General features: G+C 43.2%; 1 protein-coding gene across 1 annotated transcript in view; it reads right to left on the bottom strand.

The window, feature by feature from the left end:
* Nucleotides 1-7,824: 7,824 nt before the first annotated feature.
* The window catches only part of LOC143767370 (uncharacterized), a 53,178-nt gene continuing 43,258 nt past the window's right edge, over nt 7,825-17,744 (bottom strand). The window contains exons 7-8 of the mRNA XM_077255657.1: nt 10,378-11,703; nt 7,825-8,023 (exon numbers count right to left, since the gene is read on the bottom strand). Of these exons, the coding sequence (XP_077111772.1) occupies nt 10,625-11,703 (1,079 nt within the window). The 3' untranslated portion in view covers nt 7,825-8,023; nt 10,378-10,624. The remainder of the gene's footprint in view (nt 8,024-10,377; nt 11,704-17,744) is intronic.

Below are 17,744 nucleotides of genomic sequence, written 5' to 3'. Positions count from 1 at the left end.
GGCAACACCTTGTGGCAGAGGGTGTTGTGGGGGAAGATACAGTAGGGTCTCTGTCAGGGGTGGGATCCTGACAGAGGCTTGGCAACTTGAACGAACGTAACGGGACCGTGCCTGCTCAGCATAGCGGCGGTGCCCAAGGAAGGATTAGAAGCGAGATAGATTGTGCTGAGTGAGAAACGAGATCAAGCAAAAGGAGAAATACCAGTAGGAGTCGTGCTGTAAGACCGAAGCAACATCCTACTGAGGCGCACTACCGGTGGCCGGAACGCCGAGGGAGTATCATAACATTCAGCTTCAAGCAATACTCCAAACAGCGGCAGGACAGTCAGTTTAAGGCGGGCTGTCTAACTTAAATCACCTATGCAGTCTTGGGGGGCAACTTGTGGAGAGGGGCGACTCTAGGGTCCCGGAAGAGCTCCGAGCCTACCTGTCAAACGGGTGCCGTTCCAACCAGAACATCAGGGAGGGACGGAGGATTAGCAGAACATCATCTAATCGAGTTGTGAGGGAACTTAAGAAACAGACACAACAGTTGTGGGGACTTTCCGTAAGCACAGCAGGGAAGGACCACAACACATAGCGCTAGAAGGAAGGCACCGATTTCCACCTGTGAAGAGAACTCTGGAGGTGCCATTGGACCGGCCGGACTTGCGCAGCCTGGTGAACCGTGTTCTGGACTGAGGACCCAGAGATCATCAGTAAAGAGGTAAAGAGACTGCAACCTGGTGTCCTCATTATTTACTGCACCGCACCATCGACATCCGTCACATCATCTACTGTGCGCCCCTCGGCAGGGTCACGGATCGGGCCTAGCCACCGTGACAACCCCAGAGCAGAGACTCAGAGGCCCGGTACCGGGTACCCCTCGGCCCTGCGGCAGTGGGGGGGCGCTACAATAGCATATCCTTATCTACCAGTTGTGTGACTGGCGCAAAGCCTGCATAGATACGTGACTATTTACCTGTAATTTATCTCAGTCTGCGGTTCACGTGTATAATCAAGCTGCGATCTCCAAAAAAATAGCCACACACTGCTAGATACAGTGAATTTATACGTAAGACCTTTGTAAGGGTACTTTTGAAAAATAAAGCCAGTATTTTTTAGTTTCATAAGCATAATGCATTCAAGATGATAAAGTGTGACATTAACTGACGTGGATGTGGTGGTGCCCGCCAAGGCCGTGTGACAGATCCGAAGGTGACTATATCTCGTTCTAGGTTCATGTCAAAATTTGGTCAGCGCACTACACCACTAACAAACCCAGACAAGTGTGAGGATATTGTGGGTTGGATGGCAGACAAAGGCTCCAGTGTGTTGACAAGCAGCAGCACAAAGTCTTCCATACAATCTCATCTCAGTAGCCAAGAGGCTGGACCTCTGAATCCTCAACCTGGTCCTTCTTCCTCTCACCATCAAGAGGAGACATATGACCCCAATGCTGGAAACTCTGAGGAACTGTTTACGTTCCCTTGTAATTTGTCAGGCCTCTCAACATGCATCATTAAAGAGGGTCATGAGGTGGAGTGCAGTGATGCCCAAACATTTGAGTACCCACAGCTAGGTGGAGGACAATCATGAGGCACAGTTGCCATCCGGTCAGCCTCAGCTTTTTTAATCGCAGCTCAGAAGGAGAATCAGATTGACAAATTGGAAGAAGACATGGTTGATGATGAGGTCACTGATCCAACCTGGCATGGTGGCACGCCTAGCGAGCACAGCAGTGCAGAGAGGGATGGATGGATCTGTAGCAAAAAAAAGTGCAACATCTGCAAAACCAAGCTAAGAAGAGGCAAGAACAATGCCAACCTGAGCACCACCAGCATGAAAAAGTACATGGCAGCTAAGTACCCCAGTAGGTGGCCGGAATGCACGGGTACCAAATCTGTGTCTGAGGGTTAAACCACTGCCCCTTCCCCTGTTTTATGGCCTTCCCAATTTAATGACCATGAAGCAGGCACTGGTGCCTCCTGCCCAAAACCAGTGGTTGCACACATAACAGTCAGTAACCACGTCCACCTTGTTGTCCCAGCACAGTGTTCAGTTGTCCATGCCCCAGACATTTACTACAAAGCAGAACTATCCAGCTACCCACTCACAGGCCCAAATGATAAACACCCACATTGCCAGATTTCTAGCCCTGGAAATGTTGCTGTTTCAACTTATGGGAACTGAGTCTTTCCGTGACCTCTTGGCAGTGGCAGTCCCACGATACTCGATTCACAGCCGACACCATTTTTCCCAGTGTGCCGTCTCCGCATTACATAAGAACATGTTACACAATATCAGCCATGCACTGGCCAACCCAGTAACAGGAAAGGTCCACCTAACCACAGACATGTGGACAAGTTCTTGTGGTCAGGGATGATATATTACCCTGATGGCACACTGGGTTAACCTGGTGGAGTTTGGGACAGAGTCAGAGGCTGGAACATCACACATCTTAACTACACCAAGAGCAGCGGGCCCAACTTCCATCATAATATCTCCTCATATTCAACTTACTGTCTCTCCTCCTCCTCAGCGGAACTAGCCTCACCATCAGTACCCAGATGGGAAATCTGCAGCACTGCCTTGACAAAGTGGACGAATGCTCTACTGAAGCTCATCTGTTGAGGTGAAAAAGCTCACAACTCAGCCGAGCTGTTGAAAGGGTTAAAAGAACAGACTGATCAGTGGCTCTCCCTGCTGAACCTCCAACCAGGTCTGCTTGTGTGCGATAATGGGGGTACTTGGTGGCGGCTTTAAAGCTCGGCAAACTGATACATGTTAAATGCATGGCCCACGTGCTGAACTTGGTTATACAGCGTTTTTTAAAAACATACCCTGACGTGCCTGACCTACTTGCCAAGGTACACCGTTTCAGCGCACATTTCCAAAAGTCATCTCAGGCTTTTACCGGTTTAGCTTTGCTGCAGCAGCGCTTTAATTTGCTTTGTCACAGACTGATTGGTGACCTGCCCACACATTGGAATTTGACCTTCCATATGTTGGCAAGGCTGTGAGCAGCAGAGGACAGTCTCTGAATTCCAGCTTCTCAGTGCCCATCAGAGTAACACTCAGCCCCCACACATAACAACTGCCGAGTGGGCGTGGATCGTTGACCTATGTGAGGTTCTTCAAAACTTTGAGTACGGCACCAAGATGATGAGCACTGATGATGCTATTATGAGCGTAACCATCCCACTGCTCTGTCTATTAAAACGTTCACTGCAGAATCTGAAAGAGGAAGCTTTGAATGCCGAAAAGATGGCTATGAAGCAAGATTGTACAGTGGCTGATACCACACAGCCCAGCCTCACACAGTATTCTCAGGCCACATGGAGTGATGATGAGGAATAGGAGGATGAGAAACAGTATCTTTTGCTCTGCATTACAGAGAGGACTCCCAATCTCAGCTTAATGCCTGTCATCATGGGTGGCCTGAAGGAGGAGGAGCCTATGTGTCATGAGGAGGAGATGATGGTTACTGTTCTTCCTGATGAGGACACTGAACATTTGATACTTTGCAGTCTGGCACAGATGGCAGAGTTCATGTCCAGAATCCTTTCCCAAGACCTTCGTGTGAAAGGTTTTGCACCTTTCTTGACCCACGGTACAAGGAGAATTTTGCTTCTCTAATGTCGGAGGCAGACGTGCCATTTTCAAGTGCGTGCATGCCAGAGGGCAGTAGTGGAAGACTTGCTCAAAATATTACAATCAGACAACAGTACTGGCTCTTTTCGCCCACAAGGATTACAGGGGAGGTCCACAAACACCAGGTGCAACTCAGGGGGGAAAATGTCCACCAACTGTGGCATTTTCATGAGACTGACCCATTAACAGGGGCTATATGTGGGTGTAACTATGACGAAGAGGGAGAAGTTGACCAAGATGTGAAGGACTACATAAGTGACCTTACCAGCATCTTTCCTGATCCTTCAGTACCCTTTAACTATTGGTTTTTCAAGTTACACACTTGGCCTGACCTCTCCTTGTACATCTCGGAGCTGCTGACATGCCCTATCGCGAGTGTGTTGTCTGAGCGGGTTTTTAGTTCGGCAGGTGCACTCATAAAGGATAGGCGCACACGGCTGTCAAAGGAAAATGCAGACAGGCCGACTCTTCTAAAATTGCTGGATTTCCTTAGATGACGGCAATGTTATGGAAAAGCAGGCCAACATTTTTGGGGGAAGTTGTTTTAACGTCCATCCCTTACCATCCAAAATCATGTTTTCAGGAAATCAACTCCTCCTCCTCCTGCGTCTGCAACAAGTACTTAAGTGTTCATCTATGAATACCCTACAGGGGTATTGTTTTGTACTTTTTGAAATCTTTGCACATTTTGCAATGGTGAAACTTGTACTCTCTATCTCTACCTCTTGTAATAACCGCTAAGTGTATTGTGATGTCCAAATAATGGCATCTTTCAGCTGGTCTGAGAGAGACCCTTTGGCTAACTGCAAAATGTATTGTGAGGTCCCCATGACTGTCTCTTTCAGCATGTATGATACAGACCCCTTTGGTAATTTTTGGAAGCATTTTTACATTGTGCAATGGTCACATTTCTACTCCCTATCTCTACCTCTTGTAAAAACTGCAAAATGGATTGTGAGGTTCCCATCACTGCCTCCTTCAGCGTGCATGATACAGACCCCTTGGGGTAATTTTTGGAAACCTTTGTACATTGTGCAATGGTCAAATTTCTACCCTCAATCTCTATATATTCTATTATTCTATTTTTTTTTACTGTGTTGCCCTTCTCACGGTCTCTTAAGCTTGTACCTGTAGCCTGATGTTGATTTTTGGGTCTGCACTTGGACATTTTGGAACATCAATGCATTATTATGCTCCACACAATTCTTCAGGTTTCAGCCTTACACAGAATAATATGAGTAATGAAACATGCTCTATATATATGCTGCTTGCTCGAAAATCTTACCCACACATCCCTTTATAAAGGGAAATTTGACATATCTCTGTTAGCATATGCCATATACTGCTCATATGCGCAGCATCCCAGTAGGTGAAAAAAATCTGTGTTTGATGGTGAAACCACTGGCCCTTCCCCTGTCTTACATCCTTCCCAATCTGCTGTCCAGGAAAGAGGCACTGATGCCTCCTGTCCACAACCTGCAGTTGCACAGACACAAGTCAGCAACCATGTCCAGTTCATTGTCCCAGCACAGCGTTCAGTTGTCCAACTTGTCCCTTATCAGCATATATGTCTGTTCAAACATTGTTAGTTTGATAGGGTATACATATTTGTTATCACTTTACATTGTCCAGTGCTGGACAAAGACCATCGCTGTCTTTTCCAGGCTCCTAAATGAGACTTACGATTTTTATTAAACTGTCGCTTCCTTTACATTTTCTAAATTTGGGTCCTTACAAAAAAATAGTGGTGGGGTATTGGCCAGTTTCTGTACTTTTAAGCATGTCTAAGGGTACTGTCACACAGTGCCATTTTGATCGCTACGACGGCACGATCCGTGACGTCGCAGCGATCGTATGATTATCGCTCCAGCGTCGTAGACTGCGGTCACACGTTGCAATCACGGCGCTGGAGCGATGCCGAAGTCCCCGGGTAACCAGGGTAAACATCGGGTTACTAAGCGCAGGGCCGCGCTTAGTAACCCGATGTTTACCCTGGTTACCAGCGTAAACGTAAAAAAAAAAACAGTACATGCTCACATTCCGGTGTCTGTCCCCCGGCGTCTCAGCTTCTCTGCACTGTGTAAGCACAGCGGCCGGAAAGCAGAGCGGTGACGTCAGACGTCACCGCTGTGCTCGCTTTCTGGCTGTCCGGCGCTCACAGTGCAGAGAAGCTGAGACGCCGGAGGACAGACACCGGAATGTAAGTATGTACTGTTTGTTTTTTTTACGTTTACGCTGGTAACCACGGTAAACATCGGGTTACTAAGTGCGGCCCTGCGCTTAGTTACCCGATGTTTACCCTGGTTACAAGCGAACACATCGCTGGATCGCTGTCACACACAACGATCCAGCGATGTCAGCGGGTGATCAAGCGACGAAAGAAAGTTCCAAACGATCTGCTACGACGTACGATTCTCAGCAGGGTCCATGATCGCTGCTGCGTGTCAGACACTGCGATATCGTAACGATATCGCTAGAACGTCACGAATCGTACCGTCGTAGCGATCAAAATGGCACTGTGTGACAGTACCCTAAGAGACTGGGTTAATACACGCCACAAACGTATTCAGGCTGCAGTCTTACACATATTGGAACATGGTCATTGCCACGCTAAGGCCTTTACCTGAGCTCTGTAGCACTGCCTGTCACCTGAGTAATACCCTCCATAGACCTCAACACTCTCTGGGACATATCCTGTAATTACTCCATTGTTGCTCAAAACCATGCAAAGGATACATTCTGCCTGGTTGGACAGTTTTCAGAAGAACTGTGTAGGCTTTAGCATATTGCCCGCAAGAGCAGAGTCCTCTCCCATCTGTATCAGTTTGTCATTCTTAGTTTGCTTAATGTAAATGACGTCTATAATTTGTATGTAACCCCTTCTTATGTACAGCACCATGGAATCAATGGTGCTATATAAAAAAAAATAAATAATAATAATAATAATAAATTGGTCAATGGCACTCTTGTCTCTTTACCTTGAGGAGTCTGCTTCCAAATAAAATGAGGCTTGTACATGTTCCTGATATGAGCTTCAGGCCTGCCAGACTGAGCACAATACAGGCCCTTGCTTGCATATATAACACAGGTACTTGGATGCAGTGACAGAGGCGTGGGGCGGGGGTTAACTATTATTTACCTAATTAACAGTAATAAACTCCTCGCATCGAGATAACAGTGAATGGGGATGCAGGGTAAACAGTATAACTACTATTCAATACAGTCTTTATATCAGGTTTAACTTGTCATAGCTCCGCTGTCCATTACTCTCTGGAAGTCGAACAGGTGATGAGATACTGGCGGAGGCCAGTGTAGCGTCTTCGGGCCTCCTCGCCCAACACATGGTCTCACTTCTGGCGGCAGAGGGCAGTCACCGGCTTTGCCCGCTGAGCCCTTAGTCCATCAAACTGCGCAGCTGAAGAGTGAAGCACTCTGCAATATTCCAATCAGCGTATGTTCCTCTGAGCAGCCACCACCTGGATATCCATATTGCAATGCTCTGCCAGGCGCGCGTCTTCCCTGCACGCCTGCTGGTACTTGTGAGTCTTTACTGTGCCCATCCTTGATCTGTGCTCTGCGGCTGGGAGCCTTTCTCAACAAACTCCCGCTCGGCGTGCTCTGACCTGTATGCTCGGTGACGCTCCACAAGTCCATACTGCACCCGGCCCTTATCAGTGCGGCACAGGTCCTCTTTCACTTAGCCCTCCGGCGGGAAGCCCTCTCTTTTCCTGCCCAAACCTCCTTATACTCCCCTGACTCTATTTTTGAAAGCATTGTTACTGTGCAGCATTTTTACCACAACTGCCAAAAACGTTTGCAAAGTACTCTAAGGCTACACTGCTGCATGTTTGACACTGCCTGTTTTTGCTTCATCCAAAATACAGCGTTTTACAGTTTAGGCAAAGTTGATGGGATTTATAGATATCTCATGCCCACCATGCTTATTTGTAATGCTGCATAAACTGACCTGTGGTGCGTTATACATATTCGTGGCATGTCAATTACTCTTGCGGGTATATTGAGCTTTCTATGGAGAATTTCTCCATAGACTTGCATTAGTTGCGGAAATTATGCAGGTAAAAAACGCACGTGCATTTTTAATGTATTTCCGCTGAGAAAACACCTCAAAGACGCATGTAATCTGCACCTAGATATGTCAATAAAATTTTGTCAAAGCCAAATACCAAAAAGTATCAAAACAAAGCAGCTTTATTTAAATATTTAAACATGACATTCCAACAAGACAAAATTCAGAGAAAAAAATGCATGTTAAAAAATGCACTCAAAAACGCAATAAAAAAAGCAAGTGACCTACTTTAAATAATAGGGGCAGAAATGGTGCAGAAATTCTGCAATATCAAAACGCACCAAAAGCGTTTGGGAACGTAGACTTAGGCCGGCGTCACACTGGCGAGTTTTACGGACGTAAGAGCGCAGAAACTACGTCCGTAAAACTCGCATAACATACGGCACAATTATTCTCAATGGGGCTGCTCCTATTAGCCGTATATTACGGTTCAGTATTATACGGCTTTCTACGGCCGTACAAAATCGCAGCATGCTGCGTTTGTCAGCGTACTGCGCAAAAAAAATCGCCAATGAAAGTCTATGGGGGCGAGAAAAATACGGATTCCACACGGACCAGCAGTGTGACTTGCGAGAAATACGCAGCGGTGTTAGTGAAAAGTCGGTAATTCAATTGCCGGCTTTTCATTTCTCCTGCACAAACCCGACAGGATATGAGACATGGTTTACATACAGTAAACCATCTCATATCCCCTTTTTTTTGCAGATTCCACACTACTAATGTTAGTAGTGTGTATGTGCAAAATTTCAGCGCTGTAGCTGCTAAAATAAAGGGTTAAATGGCGGAAAAAATTGGCGTGGGCTCCCGCGCAATTTTCTCCGCCAGAGTGGTAAAGCCAGTGACTGAGGGCAGATATTAATAGCCAGGAGAGGGTCCATGGTTATTGGCCCCCCCGTGGCTAAAAACATCTGCCCCCAGCCACCCCAGAAAAGGCACATCTGGAAGATGCGCCTATTCTGGCACTTGGCCACTCTCTTCCCACTCCCTGTAGCGGTGGGATATGGGGTAATGAAGGGTTAATGCCACCTTGCTATTGGAAGGTGACATTAAGCCAGATTAATGATGGAGAGGCGTCAATTATGTCACCTATCCATTATTAATCCAATTGTAGGAAAGGGTTAAAAAACACACACACACATGATTGAAAAGTATTTTAATGAAATAAACACAGCGGTTGTTGTAATAATTTATTGTTCTCTCAAATCCATTTGCAGTCCCTCGCTTGGCAACATAATAAACGCACAAGATACATACCTTCTGATGTACTGTCAGGTCCAACGATGTAATCCATCTGAAGGGGTTAACTAATATTACAGGCAGGAGCCCTGCTATAATGCAGCTGTGCTCCGTGCCTGTAATCCCCGGCGAATGAATGAAATCTAGGTCATTGACCTACATTTCCTTCAGTCGCGGTGATGCGCCCCCTGGTGGATGTCCTCATATGACCTGGAGCGTGGGAAAAAGTTCCCAGGCTGCAGTTCATGAGAACATCCACCAGAGGGCGCCTCACCGCGAATGAATGAAATGTAGGTCAATGACCTACATTTCATTCATTCGCAGGGGAATTACAAGCACGGAGCACAGCTGCATTATAGCAGGGCTCCTGCCTGTAATATTAGTTAACCCCTTCAGATGGATTACATCGTTGGACCTGACAGTACATCAGAAGGTATGTATCTTGTGCGTTTATTATGTTGCCAAGCGAGGGACTGCAAATGGATTTGAGAGAACAATAAATTATTACAACCGCTGTGTTTATTTCATTAAAATACTTTTCAATCATGTGTGTGTGTGTTTTTTAACCCTTTCCTACAATTGGATTAATAATGGATAGGTGACATAATTGACGCCTCTCCATCATTAATCTGGCTTAATGTCACCTTCCAATAGCAAGGTGGCATTAACCCTTCATTACCCCATATCCCACCGCTACAGGGAGTGGGAAGAGAGTGGCCAAGTGCCAGAATAGGCGCATCTTCCAGATGTGCCTTTTCTGGGGTGGCTGGGGGCAGATGTTTTTAGCCACGGGGGGGCCAATATCCATGGACCCTCTCCTGGCTATTAATATCTGCCGTCAGTCACTGGCTTTACCACTCTGGCGGAGAAAATTGCGCGGGAGCCCACGCCAATTTTTTCCGCCATTTAACCCTTTATTTTAGCAGCTACAGCGCTGAAATTTTGCACATACACACTACTAACATTAGTAGTGTGGAATATGCAAAAAAAAGGGGATATGAGATGGTTTACTGTATGTAAACCATGTCTCATATCCTGTCGGGTTTGTGCAGGAGAAATGAAAAGCCGGCAATTGAATTACCGGCTGTTCACAGATATCGCGCTGATTGAAATCTAAATACAGAATATATATATATGTGTCACAATGACATATATATATATATATATATATATATATATACTGTATATATGTTTTCCCGAACATTTGAGCACATAAATCCATTAGATGTCGGTTTTGCAAGCCTGCGCGAAAATCTCGCAGTACGGATGCCATACGGATTACATACGGAGGATGCCATGCGCAAAATACGCTGACACACCCTGACTACGGATCACTATTTTGGGAACATTTCTCCGTATTACGGCCGTAGTACGGACGTATAATACGTGGCGTATTGTCTTACGCCAAGTGTGACGCCGGCCTTAATGTTAATTTTGCAAACATTGTTCATGTATAGGTGAATCATTTATAAACAAATTGCTTTTCCATAAAAAATAATCATTAATATTTGAATACATTTACTAAGCATGATCTAGTAGTCTAAATTGTTTTCTCTTTTAGGCATGTGAATTTTCTTCAGGATAAATTGTTTTCTCTTTTATGTGACTTTTCTTCAGGATAACTTGTATTTTTTCTTTCATAGCAATGTAATTATAATAAGAAATTGTCTACTTAAAACCATTTCCACATTCTAAACATGGGTATGGCTTCTCCCCTGTGTGATTTCTCTGATGTCTAACAAGATCTGACTTTTTCATAAAACCTTTTTCACATTCTGAACATGAAAATGGTTTCTCCCCTGTGTGAATTTTCATATTTGTATCAAGGTGTGATTTTTGAACAAAACTTTTCCCACACTCTGAACATGAAAATGCTGTTTTCTTTGTGTGACTTTTCTGATGTGTAACAAGGCTGCGTTTCACATTAAAACATTTTCCACATTCTAAACATTGATATGGCTTCTCCCCTGTGTGAATTCTTCGATGTGTATAAAGATGTGATATCTGAACAAAACTTTTCCCACACTCTGAACATGAAAATGGTTTCTCTCCTGTGTGAATTCTCAGATGTATATCAAGATTTGATTTTTGAACAAAACTTTTCCCACACTCTGAACATGAAAATGTTGTTTTTACTGTGTGAATTATCTGATGTGTAACAAGTCTTCGTTTCACATTAAAACCTTTTCCACATTCTAAACATTGATATGGTTTCTTCCCTGTGTGAATTCTCTCATGGCTGACAAGTTCTGCTTTCCTGCTAAAACATTTAAAACATTCTGAACATGAAAATGGCTTCTCCCCTGTGTGAATTCTCTGATGTCTATTAAGATCTGAATTCTTGATAAAACGTTTTCCACATTCCGAACATGAATATGGTTTCTCTCCTGTGTGAATCTTCAGATGTTGCACAAGATGTGACTTCTGAACAAAACATTTCCCACATTCTGAACATGAAAATGGTTTCTCCCTTGTGTGAATCCTTAGATGTCGCGCAAGATGTGATTTCCGAGCAAAACATTTCCCACATACTGAGCATGATAATGGCTCCACCGCTACATGAGCATTTATATGTTTAACAGCTATTCCTTGACTTTTCTTTTGCACATTGGTCGTTGATGAAGCAGGAGAAAGAATCCACTGAAAAGAATCAGATGCTAAACTGTGAAGAGCCTGACGTGTATTTGGGATAATGCAATGTTCTTGACGATTATCTGTTATGATACCATGACCATTTGCTGCAAAATCTAAAAATATCAGAAATTCATAGATATGTTAATAGTATGCAATTGAAGAAAAATGAAAACAGTATTTTCAAAACAGCGTGTTTTGTTTAGACTCGCATATGAGGGCTATGCTCAGAAAAACACGCAGATAATCACCTTGTCTGCTATCAATGAGGATTAACCCCTTTACGACCTATGCCATATAGGTATGTCACAGATCGCCTCCCCGTTTGATGACATGTCAGTTGATTTCATCAGCTGACATGTGTCCATAACAGCCACGAGTGGATTCGCTGTTAATATGTTAAATGCTGCTGTCAGTCTCTGACAATGGCATTTAACATGATAGCTCCGGAAGTGCATCATTAACTTCGCCAATCGGCACCCATCTCACATGACCGTGGGTTGCCAATGGGTTGGCATGACAACCCGGGGTCTGCAGGAGAACCCTGTGGTTGCCATTGCCAGATTACTATGAGTGCCGCCCTGTGGCCAGAGCTCATAACAGATGAGCATTTTAGCTACACATAGCAGGGCTACTGCTCTGCTATGTGTAGCACGGGTGATACTATGATCGCAGCTTCTAGTCTCCCATGGAGATCATTAACTCCTTAACCCCGGGAGCTTTTTTCGTTTTTGCGTTTTCGTTTTTCACTCCCCTTCTTCCTAGAGCCATAACTTTTTTATTTTTCTGTCAATATGGCCATGTGAGGGCTTGTTTTTTGTGGGACGAATTGTATTTTTGAACAACACCATTGGTTTTACAATGTCATGTACTAGAAAACGGGAAAAAAATTCCAACTGCAGTGAAATTGCAAAAAAAGTGCAATCAGACACTTTTTTGTTTAGCTTTTTTACTAGGTCCACTAAATGCTAAAACTGACCTGCCATTATGATTCTCCAGGTCATTACAGGTTTATAGACACCAAACATGTCTAGGTTCTTTTTTATCTATGTGGTGAAAAAAAAATCCACACTTTGTTAGAAAAAAAATGGGGTATTTTCCAATACTCGTAGCGTCTCCATTTTTCGTTGGGTGGGTGAGGGCTTATTTTTTGCATGCTGAGCTGATGTTTTTTATGATACCATTTTGGTGCAGATACAGTCTTTTCATCGCCCGTTATGGCATTTTAATGCAATGTCATGGTGACCAAAAACAAGTAATTCTGGCTCTTTTACTTTTCTCTCGCTACGCTGTTTAGCGATCAGGCTACTCCTTTTTGTAATGATAGATAGGGCAATTCTGAACGTGCAGATACCAAATATGTGTATGTTTGATTTTATTTTTATTGTTTTATTTTGAATGGGGCGAAAGGGGGGTTATTTGAACATTTCTTTTTTTTTTTTTTTTTTTTTTATATTGCAGCAGGCCCGGATCCAAGATGGCCGGGGCATCCGGGTCCTGCAGGGAGGTGGCTTCACTGCGCCTGCTCAGACCAGGCGCCAGGAAGCCTTCAGGAGGTGTGCACGTCAGATTGCCGATCTGATACAGTATACAGCAAAGTGTCAGATCGGCGATCTTACACTATAACATGATGCCCCCCCCCCCCCCCCGGGGCAATGTTATAGTGTAAAAAAAAAATATATTCACATGTGTAAAAAAAAATAAAAAAAATCCCCCCAAAAAATTAAAAAAATAAAATAAATATTGTCCCTATAAATACATTTCTTTATCTAAATAAAAAAAATATAAAAGTACGCATATTTAGTATCGCCACGTCTGTAACGACCCGACCTATAAAACTGTCCCACTATTTAACCCCTTCAGTGAACACCGTAAAAAAAAAAAAAAAAAAAAAAAACGAGGCAAAAAACAACGCTTTATTATCATACCGCCAAACAAAAAATGGAATAACACGCGATCAAAAAAATGGATATAAATAACCATGCTACCGCTGAAAACTTCATCTTGTCCCGCAAAAAACGAGCTGCCATACAGCATCATCAAAGAAAAAATAAAAAAGTTATAGTCCTCACAATAAAGCGATGCAAAAATAATTATTTTTTCTATAAAATAGTTTTTATCGTATAAAAGCGGCAAAACATAAAAAAATGATATAAATGAGGTATCGCTGTAATCGTACTGACACGAAGAATAAAACTGCTTCATCCATTTTACCAAACGCGGAACGGTATAAACACCTCCCCCAAAGGAAATTCATGAATAACTGGTTTTTGGTCATCCTGCCTCACAAAAATCAGAATAAAAAGCGATCAAAAAATGTCACGTGCCTGAAAATGTCACCAATAAAAACAACAACTTGTCCCGCAAAAAACAAGACCTCACATGACTCCGTGGACCAAAATATGGAAAAATTATAGCTCTCAAAATGTGGTAACGCAAAAAATATTTTTTGCAATAAAAAGCGTCTTTCAGTGTGTGACGGCTGCCAATCATAAAAATCCACTAAAAAACCCACTATAAAAAGTAAATCAAACCCCCATTCATCACCCCCTTAGTTAGCGAAAAATTAAAAAAAGTATTTACTTCCATTTTTCCATTAGGGTTAGGGCTAGGGTTAGGGCTAGGGTTAGGGCAAGGGTTAGGGCTAGGGTTAGGGTTGGAGCTAGGGTTAAGGCGACAGTTAGGGATGGGGCTAAAGTTAGGGTTAGGGCTAGGGTTAGAGTTAGGTCAAGGGTTAGGGTTGGGGCTAGGGTTAAGGCTACAGTTAGGGTTGGGGCTAAAGTTAGTGTTAGGGTTGGGGCTAAAGTTAGAGTTAGGGTTTGGATTACATTTATGGTTGGGAATAGGATTGGGATTAGGTTTAGGGGTGTGTCAGGGTTAGGGGTGTGGTTAAGGTTACCATTGGGATTAGGGTTAGGTATGTGTTTGGATTAGGGTTTCAGTCATAATTGGGGGGTTTCCACTGTTTAGGCACATCAGGGGCTCTCCAAACGCGACATGGCGTCCGATCTCAATTCCAGACAATTCTGCGTTGAAAAAGTAAAACAGTGCTCCTTCCATTCCGAGCTCTCCCGTGTGCCCAAACAGGGGTTTACCCCAACATATGGGGTATCAGCGTACTCAGGACACATTGGACAACAACTTTTGGAGTCCAATTTCTCCTGTTACCCTTGGGAAAATACAAAAATGGGGGCTAAAAAATAATTTTTGTGGAAAAACAAGATTTTTTATTTTCACGGCTCTGCATTATAAACTGTAGTGAAACACTTGGGGGTTCAAAGTTCTCATAACACATCTAGATAAGTTCCTTCGGGGGCCTAGTTTCCAATATGGGGTCACTTGTGGGGGGTTTCTACTGTTTAGGTACATTAGGGGCTCTGCAAACGCAATGTGACACCTGCAGACCAATCCATCTAAGTCTGCATTCCAAATGACGCTCCTTCCCTTCCGAGCTCTGCCATGCGCTCAAACGGTGGTTCCCCCCACATATGGGGTATCAGCGTACTCAGGACAAATTGGGCAACAACTTTTGGGGTCTAATTTTACCTGTTACCTTTGGAAAAATGCAAAACTGGGGGCTAAAAATAATTTTTGTGGAAAAAAAAGTATTTTTTATTTTCACTGCTCTGCGTTATAAACTGTAGTGAAACACTTGGGGGTTCAAAGTTCTCAAAACACATCTAGATAAGATCCTTGGGGGGGTCTAGTTTCCAATATGGGGTCACTTGTGGGGGGTTTCTACTGTTTAGGTACATTAGGGGCTCTGCAAACGCAATATGACACCTGTAGACCAATCCATCTAAGTCTGCATTCCAAATGACGCTCCTTCCCTTTTGAGCTCTGCCATGCGCTCAAACGGTGGTTCCCCCCCACATATGGGGTATCAGCGTACTCAGGACAAATTGGACAACAACTTTTTGGGTCCAATTTCAACTGTTACCCTTGGAAAAATGCAAAACTGGGGGCTAAAAAATTATTTTTGTGCAAATTTTTTTTTCAAAGCTCTCACAAAACATCTAGTTGACTTCCTTAGGGGGTCTACTTTCCAAAATGGTGTCACTTGTGGGAGGTTTCAATGTTTAGGCACTTCAGGGGTTCTCCAAACGCAACATGGCGTCCCATCTCAATTCCTGTCAATTTTGCATTGAAAAGTCAAACGGCGCTCCTTCCCTTCCGAGCTCTCCCATGTGCCCAAACAGTGGTTTACCTCCACATATGGGGGTATCAGCGTACTCAGGACAAATTGTACAACAACTTTTGGGGTCCAATTTCTTCTCTTACCCTTGGGAAAATAAAAAGTTGGGGGCGAAAAGATCATTTTTGTGAAAAAATATGATTTTTGTATTTTTACGGCTCTGCATTATGAACTTCTGTGAAGCACTTGGTGGGTCAAAGTGCTCACCACACATCTAGATAAGTTCCTTAGGGGGTCTACTTTCCAAAATGGTGTCACTTGTGGGGGGGTTTCAATGTTTAGGCACATCAGTGGCTCTCCAAACGCAACATGGCGTCCCATCTCAATTCCTGTCAATTTTGCATTGAAAAGTCAAATGGCGCTCCTTCGGTTCCGAGCTCTGCCATGCGCCCAAACAGTGGTTTACTCCCACATATGGGGTATCGGCGTACTCAGGACAAATTGTACAACAACTTTTGTGGTCCATTTTCTCCTGATACCCTTGGTAAAATAAAACAAATTGGAGCTGAAGTAAATTTTTTGTGAAAAAAAGTTAAATGTTCATTTTTATTTAAACATTCCAAAAATTCCTGTGAAACACCTGAAGGGTTAATAAACTTCTTGAATGTGGTTTTGAGCACCTTGAGGGGTGCAGTTTTTAGAATGGTGTCACACTTGGTTATTTTCTATCATATAGACCCCTCAAAATGCCTTCAAATGAGATGTGGTCCCTAAAACAAAATGGTGTTGTAAAAATGAGAAATTGCTGGTCAATTTTTAACCCTTATAACTCCCTAACAGAAAAAAATTTTGGTTCCAAAATTGTGCTGATGTAAAGTAGACATGTGGGAAATGTTACTTAAGTATTTTGTGTGACATATCTCTGTGATTTAATTGCATAAAAATTCAAAAGTTGGAAAATTGCGAAATGTTAAAAATTTTCGCCAAATTTCCATTTTTTTCACAAATAAACACAGGTAATATCAAAGAAATGTTACCGCTACCATGAAGTACAATATGTCACGAGAAAACATTGTCAGAATCACCGGGATCCGTTGAAGCATTCCAGAGTTATAACCTCATAAAATGACAGTGGTCAGAATTGTAAAAATTGGCCTGGTCATTAACGTGCAAACCACCCTTGGGGGTAAAGGGGTTAACCAGATGACTAAACGGTATAGCAAGAAAAAGAAGTCAAAACTCAGGACAGAATTACATTTTTTTGGGTCGCCACGACAACATCAGCTCAGCGCACTAAAAACAAGCCCTCACCCAACCCGAGATCATGAAAAATGGAGATGCTACGGGTATCGGAAAATGACGCAATTTTTTATTTATTTATTTATTTATTTATTAACAAATTTTGAAATTTGTTTCACCACTTATGTAAAAAAGAACATAGACATGTTTCATAGTGCTTAAGGTTGAAGGAAAACTTTAAGTCCATCTAGTTCAACCCATAGCCTAACATGTTGATCCAGAGGAAGGCAAAAAAAACCCATGCAGCAAACACAAAGCTCCAGCTATAAGCCAGTCCTGTGGTACAGACCCTGTTATTATGGAATCTTTAAAGATTAAAAATAATGGTCTATCAATGACTGTACTTAATTCCTGCAGTACTCGGGGGGTGTATCCCATCCGGGCCCGGAGATTTGTCAATTTTAGTGATTTTTAGACGCCGACATACTTCCTGCTGGTTGCAGTGATGTTTGGTGTCTATGAACTCGTAATGACCTGGAGAATCGTAATGGACGGTCAGTTTTAGCATTTAGTGAACATAGTAGAAAAACAAAGCAAAAAACATTTTTTTTTTAAATTTTCCAGTACAAGATATGTTAACCCCTTCATGACCCAGCCAATTTTGACCTTAATGACCTAGCCATTTTTTGCAATTCTGACCAGTGTCCCTTTATGAGGTAATAACTCAGGAACGCATCAACAGATCCTAGCTATTCTGAGAATGTTTTTTCGTGACATATTGGG

The sequence above is a fragment of the Ranitomeya variabilis genome, chromosome 4 (assembly GCF_051348905.1).
Source record: "Ranitomeya variabilis isolate aRanVar5 chromosome 4, aRanVar5.hap1, whole genome shotgun sequence".
In the NCBI taxonomy this organism is placed as follows: Eukaryota; Metazoa; Chordata; class Amphibia; order Anura; family Dendrobatidae; genus Ranitomeya; species Ranitomeya variabilis.
The sequence above is the reverse complement of the archived record's forward strand: the minus strand, read 5'-3'. Positions and strand labels throughout refer to the sequence as shown.